Here is a 14085-nt window from a genome sequence, read left to right on the forward strand (position 1 = left end):
CCTTGGTCCTAATGAGAGCTTTACACATTACTATGGCACCCTGTCCTGCCTAGGGGCTCTACACGTTCTGGCAGTTCGTGAGGCTCTCACTTGAGATCACTGCGTCTGCCAGTACAAGCGTCGGGTGCCGGGCGCCTCCACACCCAAGCAAGCACTTCCTTTGCTGCAGCTCCGGCATTTCGCAATTGTCCCTTTAACCTCTGGGTCGGTTCACAGGCAGGTGCTGCCTCTGTGAAACCACACCCGGCCCCCACGGTCCACTTCAACTGGCTAATTGAGTTTTCGCTGCTTTGTGGAGCCGTCATGCACGGGACTGCCGCGCTCAGCCCAGCCGCTCTGGTCCGCCGCCCCCGCGTCTCGTCACCTCTTTTTAGAGAAACCAGGCCTCCACCGCCAAGACGTCGTGTCTGCAGTTGGCCGGAATCTCTTTCCTCCCGCGGACCCCCGGCTGCCCTCTCCGCTCGTCATCACTTCTGACAGACAGGCCGCTCTCCAAGTCGCACGGCCATGGTTGCACCTCACAGGCCTCCAGTAGCAGACGCAAGATGGCCGCAGTCTCTGTCAGCCGCCTTCCGACTCAGCTCGCAATTTTTGCCTCACTTCAGCAATGCCGGGATTCCAGATGGCACCAAGGTAAGTGAGGGAATCTCATCTACATATGAGATTTATTGCTATCTTCTGCACTCAGGATTATTCCGGATTACTGAAGCCAACGGGAGCTCCAGGGAACACATCTACTCCGCCATCTTGCTGAGCCATGCCCCCCCATTTTATCATTTCCCTTGTTGAGGAAATTAAGGTCATCAGCCTCCCTCACAGGCAGCCCCTTTCTTATAGTTCAATAGCAGCCCTATTCCAGGTCATATAATTTGGAATATATTGAAGTTCCTTCCCCCGAGGATAGGATAGGATAAAGTTTATAAAGCGCTTGAATGCCGAGGCGTCTTGGCGCTATGGGTCTTGTAAACAGAAAATCTGGTAATGATTTAGAAAACTCGTATGAAGCTCTAAATTTGTTGATCCTTGCAATATTCCCTGACAGTAGGCTCTGGTTATCATTCATTTTATGCCTGTTGGGTGACCTCTAGATGTTATTCTTAAATGCTACTGATGTTGTTAAGATAAGACCAAAGACTGTGGGAGCCATCTACAGTTCTCTTGTCTGGGGTCTATAGGACTGGAGCTCAGTCATGGTGACTGGTTTATCTGGCATGACCTTCAATCCTTAGCATGGCAGTTGATTATGACATAATGTAATCCAATAACATCTGCAGTATGGCCTTGCGAATGTCTTAAAACTGATTTAACTTGTTTGTTGTTCAACCGCACATTTTTCATCATATCGTAACTAGGACCACGAAGTGGAAGCAGATGATTTGAGAGACCACTGATGAAGAGAAACAAAGCATTCTTGTAGAATCAATCATACACTTGTACGATACAGAGTATGCAGAAATACATTTTACCAACTTGTGTACTTAGACTTAATGTTTGATAGTGCAGGGATACAAGCGAAAAGCCAAAGGAGTGTCCCTTGATTAAGAATATCGTGAGGCCCTTCACTATGATATAAATTTGTGTTTGTACATTAAATCCCGGTGGTGACAAAAAAGATACCACTGTGATAAAATGGCTTGTTGTGTTGAACTTTAGCTGTCAAGTAAACAGACTGGGGAATTAATAGAAGTTCTGGACATCACTAGTTAGAGAGAAGTAGATTAATATATTTAAAGTGGCTTGCTATGGGCTCACATTTTCTGTATGGTATGTAGATTACTCAAGCATAATATTGTCTTGTTAATACATGGGTAGGCTCAACATATGGGCTGGGAAGCCGCAGGGTCTCAGCTCTTTGGACTTCTCAGGGACAGAGAAAAAAAAGAAGCCCCTTCACTTGTTGTAGACCAGACAAGCAAGACATTCCCAAGATTCTCATCCAAATATTCCATCAGACCCTTTTTTGTTGTGCTAGGTCAGAGAGTTCATTTTACCAGGGAATTATGGCTCTGGGTATGGTTGAGATGGCCCAATCGAATCCCTACAAGGAGGGCGAGACACAGAGGTAGGCTTCTGTAACATGTCTGAAAATTGCTGGTAAGCCATAAGAATGGACAACGTCTGACCAATAGTAGCTTAAGACTGGTTTTCAGAAAGCTCTTGTACCACAAGAGCCTAATAACTCCTGTCCGTCCTAACAACAGCACAACTGTGATGATGGAGATACGACTCTAGTCTTCCAATCAATATAGGGATTGTGTTGTTCCGGCCACGGCATCCCAAGCACTATGCCATAGTTATGGGACACTATTAGATCAAGAGCAACCATCTCCTTGTGTTTGCCTAAGGACACTAAGAGCGGAACCGTGATGGAGTTCGTTAGCCGAAGTAAAAGGAGATCCATCAGTTGTTTGTATGTGATCCAGAGATGACTTCTTCCTGACCAGAATTTGGAGTCTGACACAACTCAAGTCCATATACATGTCCGATGCACTATAATCTAGCAGGGTAGGAACAGAGACAGACTGGCCAGGATAGACTTGGTGCAAAAGAACAATTGGTGGACGGAATTCTGGACAATGCCAACATTCACCCCCAGTCACAAGGATCTGGGTTAAATCCATCATTCTTTTGCTCACCATACCGTGGAGAAGTGTGGCTCAATGGTTAGAGCGGCCGATCTCGATGCAGAGCACTGGTCCGGGACCAGGGTTCGATTCCCGCCGCGGCAGGGTCTCGGGCTATAAATTCCTCGGACCGGATATTCTCGCCTCAGTGCTTATTCTAATCATGGGTCCCACGCTGCAACTCTGGGCAATAGCTTGCTTAATCTCCACAACGGCCCCAACAGCGCTGGGATGCCTGGCTTCACCATGGGGGTGCCCAGGAATGGACACTTCACACGGAAAAGCCAGGAAGGGTTCCTTCAGCGGTATGAGTACAGCGCTGAGATACCCCTAGGGGTGATTCGGTGCTATATAAGTGCATACACATTTACATTTACATTTACATACCACCCCAGTTTGGACCCAGCCATATGCAAATCAGTCTTGACACTGTTCCTTGTGAGAACAGTCCAGCCCGAACTGCCAAGCCAGGTCCTCCCTGGATCGGAAACAAGCATCCTGGGACCGGTTTCAGGGCATCACCCTTCATCAGCCAGGCTAGCTTGAATCCAGTGGTGTAGTGAGCACGTGACCCACGTCTGGGCATACCCTTCCCACTTAGGCGACATATGCAAAAGAAACAATCTCTGTACTGGGGTGAATGTATGATATTGTTCTGCATTCTGTCCATCAATTGTTCTTTTTGTATTTGTCACCCCGAGTGGGACGGGTATGCCCAGACGTTGGTCCAGTGTCTCCATGCCACTGGAGTCAAGCTATCCTGGCTGATGAGGGCTGAAAGCCCGAAACCGGTCCTAGGATGCTTATTTCCAGTCCAGGGAGGACCTGGCCTGGCAGTTCGGGCTGGACTGGTCCTATTGGGCGCAGGGTCAAGACTGATTTGCATATGGAGGGTCCAAACTGGAATGGCATGGTGAGCAAAAAACTGGATTTAGGCCCACATCTCTGTACTGGGGTGAATGTATGACATTGTTCTGCATTCTGTCCATCATTTGTTCTTGTTGCATTTGTCACCCCCCGTGGGACGGGTATGCCCAGACGTTGGTCCCGTGCTCTCCATGCCACTGGAGTTAAGCTATCCTGGCTGATGAGGGCTGAAAGCCCGAAACCGGTCCTAGGATGCTTGTTTCCAGTCCAGGGAGAACCTGGCCTGGCAGTTTGGGCTGGACTGTTCCCATTGGGTGCAGCGTCAAGACTGATTTGCATATGGCTGGTTCCAAACTGGAATGGCATGGTGAGCAAAAGAAACAATGAATTTAGGCCCAGATCTCTGTACTGGGGTGAATGTATGACAATGTTCTGCATTCTGTCCATCAATTGTTCTTTTTGCATTTGTCACCCCGAGAGGGACGGGAATGCCCAGAGGTGGGCCTCGTACTCTCCATACCACTGGAGTCAAGCTATCCTGGCTGATGAGGGCGGAAAGCATGAAACCAGTCCTCGGATGCTTGTTTCCAGTCCAGGGAGGACCTGGCCTGGCAGTTCGGGCTGGACTGTTCCTATTGGGCGCAGGGTCAAGACTGATTTACATATGGCTGGGTCCAAGCTGGAATGGCATGGTGAGCAAAAAAACAATGGATTTAGGACCACATCTCTGTACTAGGGTGAATGTATGACATTGTTTTGCATTCTGTCCATCAACTGTTCTTTTTGCATTTGTCACCCTGAGTTCGACGGGTATGCCCAGACGTGGGTCACTTTCTCTCCATGCTACTGGAGTCAAGCTATCATGTCTGATGAGGGCTGAAAGCCCGAAACCAGTCCTAGGATACTTGTTTCCAGTCCAGGGAGGACCTGGCTTGGCAGTTCGGGCTGGACTGTTTCCATTGGGCGCAGGGTCAAGACTGATTTGCATATGGCTGGATCCAAACTGGAATGGCATGGTGAGCAAAAAAACGATGGATTTAGGCTCAGATCTCTGTACTGGGGTGAATGTATGACATTGTTCTGCATTCTGTCCATCAATTGTTTTTTTTTTGTGATAGACTTGAAGCATGAAATCTAACACAAACAAGCATGAATTGGATCCACTGAAGGAAAGAAAAACTTTAAGGAGAGTGGACTCTCCGGCCCCTTTCTCCCTAACTAAGGACATGACCAGGCTTTTCCGTGTGACCTAGAGGGTCAAATCGTTCTTCAGCAGATGGTTAGGGCACAATAGAGACACAACCTCCCTTACATCTTCTTTCCCTTTCGGCATTGGACAAGGGACCTCTAGTAGATCCGAGCTGCATTGGCTCATCAGGAACCTCAGTAAAAGGAACAACTTGCTCAGTAATTGGCTTAGTCTACCTAAAAGCTATGGAAGAAGGAGTTAAAATTAACCTTTAGCTGCTCTGTTTTTCCATTCTCCTTTCCTTAAGTCAGTGTTCAATCAGGAGAACCATGTCCAGAAGTCCAAGACTCAGCCCTGGTTCCATGAGCCTACATGGCTCTCAGAAATCTGGAGTCTGTAAAGAGTGGATTGCATTGAGACACACTGGAAAAGTGGGGCTCTGCTAGAATTGCCACAGTGTGGTTTGCTAGTTATTGTTTGATGATTTGTATGGGTCCCAGAGTGAAAGAGAACAAACATCTAATCTTCTAACCTGGAGAATATCGGCAATATCTCACAACAGTGGCAGGGGTGCCTAATACAAACCCATATTTTTCTGGCTCACTAAATTAGATGCCAGAACACAAAGAGGATAACAGCTGGCCTGTGATTAGGCTTCTATCCTGGAATGTGAATGGTCTACTTAACAAAGTGAAGAGGGAAGTGGTCGTTGACATGGTAGAGGGAAGGCGACCAAAAGCTATAGGCTGGGGGCTGTAATGCTCCATGAATCCCACTTATAGGAAATTAACAGTAATTTCCTGAGTCAATAGATTCTTCACGCTGTGCTGCATGCCAGATTTACCTGAGGTTCTTAAGGTGTGGTTACCATTTTTAAGAAAGCAGCTATCCTTCCAAGAAGGCAAGGTAGGATGAGATAAACTACACAGGTACATCATGATCTCCAAACCACTGAGGGGGGATCAGCCATAAGTTTTATGTTGGTATAGACCACTTTCACCCTGACAAAGGGCTTTCTATAGACAATACATGTAGTTATGCTTGAGGCCCGACCAGGACTGTTGCTATGGAGGAAGACTTCAAAAAAGTTATGTACCCAGCGCTGGACAGAAATAATGCATCGGCTGTGGGCCAGAACAGACCTTCTAAACTTACCAAATTTGTGTATTAAGGCTAAGTGAAGTTTTTCATCAACACTCAAAAACATAGGCTCCACCTTTTGCTCAAGGCAGTGGAGGCAGCCAAAATCACAGTAGTACGAATCCATGCACCAGTTGGATTGACCTTTGGCAGGAGGGTATGTGGCCATTTAGTGCATAGTGGCTCACCAAATCAGAGCTCATAGATGCTCCTAGAGAAGAACACTACTTCTGACCCAACAAGTGTCAGTGACCCTCACCAAAGACACTTTGGGAAGCCTTTAAACCAATGATGAGAGGGTAAGCCCTTGATGGCATCTAACAGTATAAATGGGATAGGCTGGATGTGCTTGGATGCCTAAAGATGGAGGTGCTAGATTCGAACTAATAAAGCAAAACAAGGATCTGCCTAGAACTTTTTTAACTGTGCTACCTACAAGCCCTGCTGGATGAAGCTGTGCAAATGTGGAAGGCATCCCAGCGTAGGATCTATGATCAGGGCAATAAGGAAGGGAAGCTGTTATGTCAGAGAGGATGAGGTGAACCCATCGGGGGCCTCCTGGGTGTAATGGGACATGGGGTAGAAAATGGCTCAGTTGTTTGCACAATATTATCACAATCTGAATGGCCTATAGCAGCACACCCATACAGACATGGTACATAATTTTATGGATAGCCTTTCAATAGCTATCTTTCCAGGACGAAGAGAGAGAGAGAGAGAGAGAAATGCCTTGCATAAAATGGGGTGGGACTTGAAACTGACAGAAGTGACTTCTTTATGCCTGTGCACCAGGTGGCAGCTCTAGCTGGGTTCAAGGGATGGGAACCATTAGGAATCTCTACTCTGAATAACATAGTTGTGGACAATTGTAAGAAGTTGTTTGCTGACATACAGGCGGAATTTGGGCTTTTTCCTTTGCAGTTCTTTTGATACCTGCAGCTGAGCCATGCACTACAAACAAACCTTAGCGCAACACCAACTATACTGGACTTTAACCTTAAAGAAGTCAATCTCACCCTTGAACCGCTACCTGATAAAATGATTTTCAGTATATAGCTAAATGGTGATTCACACCCCTGGCACTATCCCGCCACTGAGGTAAGTGAGCAAGCTAAATATTGATCTACCGGAGGGTACTGATTGGCCCCACGGGAGATAGCTATGACTGCAAGATACAGCTCCACTAGCTACACTACATTCCTTCCACTTCGTTTGCTCTGCCAGTTTCCAAAGTGACTCATCCTTCATCTGCATGAGGTGCAAGACAGAGAATGTAACTTCATACACCCAATATGGGTTGCAACATTATTCAGCAGCGCTCGCACTCTGAGTTTGTAGGATCTACAGGTGACACTGCTATGTCCTACACCAGTGGATCTTAAACTTTTGATTTATGTGAACCCCCAGTTAATCTTTACTGGAGTCCGTGGACATCCACTGAATAATTATTGGAATCTAGGAACTCCCACTAAGTCATTACTGGATGCCAAGGACCCCGGCCTAAGCAATTTCAATGATTTGAACCAAAAAACAATACACAAATGATGAAATATTTTATTCAATTCACAAGCAAATATACAAAAAACACAATTTTATCTTTCTTTGGGAAGTTGTTTTATTTAATTTAATTAAGGCAACCCACCGTCCACACTATGTTCTGTGTGATGTGTAGGAAAGTGGGGTTTTGTTGCAATACCCCCCACCTTTTGCCTTACTCTGATGCCTCTTGAGTATGCACTAGGTTCCTGCGACCTGGGTTCCCAGTGCCTGTGTTCTTTCCCAAAATGGTACCTTTGTTTCCACAATTGGCACACCTCTGGCTCACCTATAAGTCCCTTGTAAAATGTATCAGTGGTACCAAGGACCTTGTGACCGGAGAGGGTCTCTAAGGGCTGCAGCATGAATTATGCCACCCTAAGAGACCCCTCACCAAACACAGGCATACTGCCACAGCAGCCTGCCTGTTTTTGTGCAGATAAAAGTGAAGGGTTGACCTGGCATACATCCCTGTGTGCCAGGCCTAGCAGCACTGCTAGAAGCATAGGTAAGTCATCCCTACAGTAAGCCTTACCACCCTAAAGCATGGTGGACTATACCTCATGTGAGGGCATAACTGCATGAGCAGATATGCCCCTATAGTGTCTAAGTCCATTCCTAGACTTTATAAGTGCACAGTGAAGTCATACTGAGTATATGGGTTGGGAGCTTGTCACTGCGAGTTCCACAGCTCCATGATGGCTTCACTGAATTCCAGGATGTTTAGTACCAAACATCTCCGCCTAATACACCCACACTGAAGCCAGTGTTGGATTTATTAAGAAATGCACCCAGAGGGCACCTCAGAGGTGCCCCCCGAAATCCTACCAACTTGCTAGTGTGTGCCTGACTGGTCCACCACCAGCCTGCTACCTCCAGACATGTTTCTGACCCCCTGAGGTGGGAGCCTTTTGCTCTTGTGGGTCAGAAACAAAGCATGCTCTGGGTGGAGGAGCTTCACACCTACCCCCAAGCAAGTCTAGCATAGTGGTGAGCCTGAAAGGCTTTCTGTCCTTTGTTATGCTGACCAGGGCCTCTCCAACTATTAGAGATGCCTGTCCCCCTGACCAAACCCCATTTTTGGCGGCAAGGTCGGCAGGAAAATTAGTAAGCAAGAGATGTGTGTCCCTTCTCAGCCAGGGCCTCCCCTAAGGTGCCCTGAGCTGAACTGACCCCCTCCTTTCAGAATCCTCCATATTGTTTTGGAGGACTCTAGCCAATAGGGGTAGAGATATGCCTCCTCCCCAGAGGGAGTGGACATACAAAGAGTGTAGGCACCCTAAAGGTAAGTAGACCATTGGCTACTACCTTCTGACCCCTGTAACACCCCTAAAGTTAGTATTTAGGGGCACCCCTGAACATTAATCTTCTTATTACCGACGACCTGTGATATCAACTGACATGGCCCCAGCCCTACCGGTCTATATGCAGCCCTCAAAGACCCTGCTAAAGAAGAAGATCAATCCGTCCTGCAGTCCAGCTACCCCCAGAACCCTGTGAGGGCTGCCTGCCTTCTACAAAGACTCCTAATCTCCTGTGGAAAGCAGATCTGTCCAGAAGAAAAACAACTTTAAAGACAAAGTGCTCTGCCTGCAGAACCGCAAAACTGACTACCTCTGCACCAGACAACCACAGCCCAAGTTCCAGTGGCCCACCATCCAGCAAAGGTTCCCCACCAATCCTGAGCAAGAGTCCTTCATGGGTTGACCTCTGCCATACTCCACGTCGACGCCACAGCCTATGCACAATGACCCCCCAACAGCCACCTGCACCGGTAATCTGAGTTTTGACATTAAGGGACAATCCTGCACCTGGAGGCCCTGGGCCTTGTGGAGATCTACAGATGGTGCCCCAATGCTCCAGCACATCCCAGCTTGCCTGTGCAGCTGTAGGTTTCCTTCGATCGGCCTACTGGTCTGAGCCTACAGCCTTTTTCTGACTTCGAGATTCCCCGTTGGTTTGTATTGTGCGCCTGACGCTGTGTTGGCACTCTGCACCCAGCTGCCCCTGGGCTGCTGGAGGTGTAAGTTTGGGGCTGCCTTGTGGCCTCCCTGTGCTTACCTGAACCCCCGGAGACTCGGTTACAAAACCGTGCTACTTACCTGTAAGTTGTACCACTTTGATTGTCCCCTTTCGCCATTTGATAACATTGGCACCAGATACGAGATTGACCTCTGCACCTGGCCACCCCATTGCCGCTGGTGGTGCAGTTTTGTCACTTAACTGACCCTTACGTGGTACTGATTCTTTATCCAGAAACCCAATATCGTAAATCATTTACTTACCTGCATATTGCTGATTGTGTTTCCTCCCATAGGATAACATTATATTGTTGAAAAATGCAGTGCCCACTTTTTACATTACATCACTTGCAACAAAGTATCTTTGATTCTATAAAATAAATATACTAAAAGTAATATTTTTACAAACCATTGGTCTCAAATTTACTCATTGAGTGTGTGTAATCATTTTGTGCCTGTGCCTGTGCCTGTGTGTGTGTTGCTTAGCACTACCTTCTGATAAGCCTAACTGCTCACCCACAGTGTCACAAAAGAGAGCATTAGTATTACCTACTTGAGCCTCTGTAAAGTCACTGGGGATCCACTGGACTGTGTGCACACTACACCTCATTTTGGTATAGAATATACCGAGTCAGCTTCCTACATGATGCACTTGAACTGCCCCATGAATCAATCTAAGGATACCGACTTAATTCTTAGCTACCAATTTCAAATCCCTTTACACTTACCAAACGTTTTAAAGTTTTTCAATTTTCAGTTTTGTTTTTTTATTAATATTCACTTTATTAATCTGTTAATATTATTTAGTTTTCTAAGCAGTCATGCCTCCCTGAGTAGGCTTTGTGGACCCCCAGGGGTACCCGGACAACAGGTTGAGAAACCCTGTCCTACACAACTTCAGCATTGGAAGTTCTCTGTGCCTTTTTGTGGGGCCGGACTGGGTATTTGCGAAACCTCGCTCCAATGTGGAAGGCGGCAGAAGCACCAAGCCCATTGAGATGGGGGCAGGCCTAGAATACTGATATACGAGGCCAGTGGGTGCTCCCAAGTACATAAAAAAAATTGGAAGGTGTAGATAGACTACAAGAGGGTGGTACATTGGGAAGGATTCGATCTAGTGGTACAAGGGGGTAAATTAAAGAGTTGGATATCACAGACAACACATGAGTTTACATTCATGGTAGTGTTGAATGTAGCTGTAAATCAACTAGGCATAATGTAATTGTCAGAGATGCTTTATTTCTGTTAGAATGCTAATACAATGGGTTTTTTAAATATAAAATATTACATTTTTCTGCAATATTCTATTTTTTCAGGTTATGAAAAAATCTTCAATCTTCTTGAAAATATACAAGGGCCATTAGATGTACAGAAACGTTTCATTGAATTTACAGTTAAAGAAGCAGCAAGGTTTGTGTTGCAGCTGATAGCATTTTAATTATAACGGCAAACCTTTATTGATGATCTACAAACATAGCTTTTTACATTAACTCTTTAATACTCATATCTAGATGTCTGTTATCTGTTTCTCACTTTTATTTTGAATTGTGCTTTTGTTTAGATTTGTTTAACAGTAAATATTGACAGCTGTCTGAGCATTATTGAATATAAGATGTGCACACAGAAACTTTATTTGCTTCAATACAGAATAAGTAGATCAATCACAGACCTTCTTAACCTTGGGCACTCCATAAGTGTTTGTGAGTGTTTTTATATGGCTATTACAATGAGCATATTTAAATAGGATGTCAACATAATATTCATTTATAACCTTCTGAAGGCATGTGTGACAACTTACGTTGGCCTGAATTATTGTTCCTGTAGATCACTAAGCTAAGAGTTTCCAATATTATGTGTAAAAGAATTAAGAGTATGAAATTTGCTTATAGTTCCAATAATCTTTTTCTGCAATTTGGCCACATTAACAAGTGTTAATTTAATGTCTTCCTTGATTTCCATGTTGACAACCACTTAGGAAAGCCCCTGAAGTAATTGGATCTCAGCTTACTTGTATACAACCTCCAAGAATACCCTGATTAAGAATATGTTATCTCTGTAATAGAAATCTACAAAGAATAGTACATAAAGGTTTCCTTTGCTGCAGCAGCCCTTATGGTGATGCCCAAACTTGTCAGAGTCCCTGGACACTGCCTAACATTCCACCTCCTGATGGTCATTCAAGTTGATATTCACCTTCTAGGTCCGATTTCCCAGTTTATAGATCAGTGGGTGATAATAGAAGCATTTTCATTCACATTATCACCAGTAGCATAAAATCATCTGGGACAGAGTAGGCAGTCAATAAAGTGTCCCGTAATACAGTGTGATTTATCCTTCCCTTGACCAACTTGGGAAGACGCCAAATTCTCGTGGAGTTGGCTCTTAATGGCCGAACATGGTTCCAGATGAAGTAGCATACCCAGAGAATCTGGCAATACGGAATTGAAGGATAACTCACTTTGTTTTATGGGACCCCTAGAGAACGTGTTCAATAAAGTGACAAATGGACCAGGACTGATTGCAGAACGAATCTCCTTTCGACAATGGGGAATTAACATAGGATTTGTTTGGCCCTGAAGAAGCCCATAAATGGGCGAAACGTGTTGGCTGAGCAGAACTGTTCTTCTCAGTCAGAAGACTGTGAATAAAGAAATTACAATAAAACAAAATTACAAATCAAGTGTTAATTGCTTAGCACATTGCTTACACTTATGATTTTTGTGAAGTTGCCTCTCTACTGTGTTATTAGTATATTTGTGAATGGCGTAAATTGGTGGGTAGCCATTTTAGGTGGGCAGCAACCAACAACTGGTTCCATAATCAAAAAGTTTATAACTCACGTTGTGGTGCGGCATCGGGTCCCCTGGCTGCTAAAATCTGTTCAGCAGCATTATCCACAGTGAAATAACTGGTTCTTAGTAAAACAAATTGTTATGTAAAGTTACTCTTCTTACTTGATTGCAATTAGGTTAAGGTGATTTTTCTTTGTTTTAGGTTTAAAAAACGATTCCTCATCCAACACTTAGAGAGAGTATTACTAGAGCTTGAGACCACTGTTTGACAGATGACCTTTAACACGTCAATTGCTGATAATGGTGCATTGACGCAGAGGCAGAAATGAGGAACTTGTTTGCAGTGCCCCAGAAGAACGAAATAATAAGACTTCTGCCAAAGAAAGCCCTTTGGTGATCGAAGTGTGGAAGGATGCAGGAGGAAGAGGTAGGTGTTTGTTTCCTCTCTCAACAGATGATGTTCTGAACCGGTTGTTTTTTTATGAATGAAGGTGCTGTTCACTCAAGAGAAGGATTCAAATGAGCATAGCTGCCCCTCCTACAAGGAGAATAGAATTTACTCACTTGCTTATTGTCATAATATGCATGTCAGCGCCGTAAACAGTACGAGTCAAAAATGCATTAATTAAAGTGCAACCTATAGATGCATGAGTCAGAAAATGGGGTTGTGGTGAATTTTGCATGCAGTCTTGACAAATAAAAATGCCGGATCCCCCCTCCAGTAACATGGAGTTGTTATTTATGTGAGACACCAATGCAAGTTTTTCTTTCTAACAAATCAATAAATATCTACCTCACGATCACTTCTGTTTCATCCTCAGAGATGAAGAAAGTGCATTCGAGACCTCCCGGGACCCTCACTTCATTTCTCTTACGTCACATCCTGTTTAGAATATGGACACTCTTCATCCGAACTTGACCTTGGTGCTTTGGAAAGCACTTAAAGAGACATTTCAGAAAATGCATGGTTTTCACTTTTGTATGTTTTTACAAAAGAGACTTTTTAAACACAGTGGGTTAATATAGTGATCTGATATTTTAACTGTCTTACCATAATTTTCAGACAAAGTCAATATAAAATAAACAGATATATATATTTTCAGTAAAATCATTGTCTGTTGCCTTTTTTGGTCACACGTGTCAAATTTATGGTTTTGAAAATGGATACATGGTTAAATAACTAATTTCTATTTAATCATCCGAAACGGGGTTATGCAGTCTTTTCTGTAACAAATAAAATGAATTCCAAGCTACTAAATTAGTGTTGTAACAGTGACATCTGACATGATAACATTAGTGGCCACCATATGCAGGATTACTAGCCTCAGTGCATCAGGTAAAATTGCTAACTAATGTAAACAAGCAGTGGCAGAGCCAATAGGTCTCGCAAATGTATGGTAATATATTTTAGCAAAGTTGTTCACCACAGTAGCTACTGTTCAGCATGTTTAAACGTTAGTAGGGTAAAGGAGACTGATGTGGAGTGGAGTGTTGTAAAGTGGAGTAGATTATTATGGAGAGGCGTAGAGTGGCATGGAGTGGTGTACAGTAGAGGTGAGTGGCGTGGAGAGGTAGAGGAGGATTATGGAGTAGTGCATAGAGTGCTGCAGAGTAGAGTGTCGTAGAGTGGCATTGGTGTAGTGTGTGGAGTCGTGAAAAGTATGACAGAGTGCAATAGTGTAGAGTGCAGTGTCATAGAGTAGAGTATAGTGGCGTACAGTGAAGTGGTCCAGAGTAGATTTGTATAGAGTGCAGTGGCGTGGAGTGTATTGGTTTTTAGGTAAAGTGATATAGAGAGCATTGGTGTAGAGTGCGGTGACATAGAGTGCAGCAACATAAAATTGAGAAGAGTATTATGGGGTGGCGTAGAGTGGCATGGAGTGGTGTACAGTAGAGGTGAGTGGTGTGGAGAGGAA

At 44.7% G+C, this 14085-nt stretch overlaps 1 protein-coding gene across 1 annotated transcript in view; it reads left to right on the top strand.

The window, feature by feature from the left end:
- LOC146829275 (integrator complex subunit 6-like) overlaps window positions 1-13275 on the top strand; it is a 319223-nt gene extending 305948 nt beyond the window's left edge. The window contains exons 17-19 of the mRNA XM_085607922.1: window positions 10694-10787; window positions 12372-12596; window positions 12991-13275. Of these exons, the coding sequence (XP_085464048.1) occupies window positions 10694-10787; window positions 12372-12438 (161 nt within the window). The 3' untranslated portion in view covers window positions 12439-12596; window positions 12991-13275. The remainder of the gene's footprint in view (window positions 1-10693; window positions 10788-12371; window positions 12597-12990) is intronic.
- The last annotated feature ends 810 nt before the right edge of the window (window positions 13276-14085 follow it).

This window comes from Triturus cristatus, chromosome 5_2, assembly GCF_964204655.1.
Source record: "Triturus cristatus chromosome 5_2, aTriCri1.1, whole genome shotgun sequence".
Classification (NCBI taxonomy): Eukaryota; Metazoa; Chordata; class Amphibia; order Caudata; family Salamandridae; genus Triturus; species Triturus cristatus.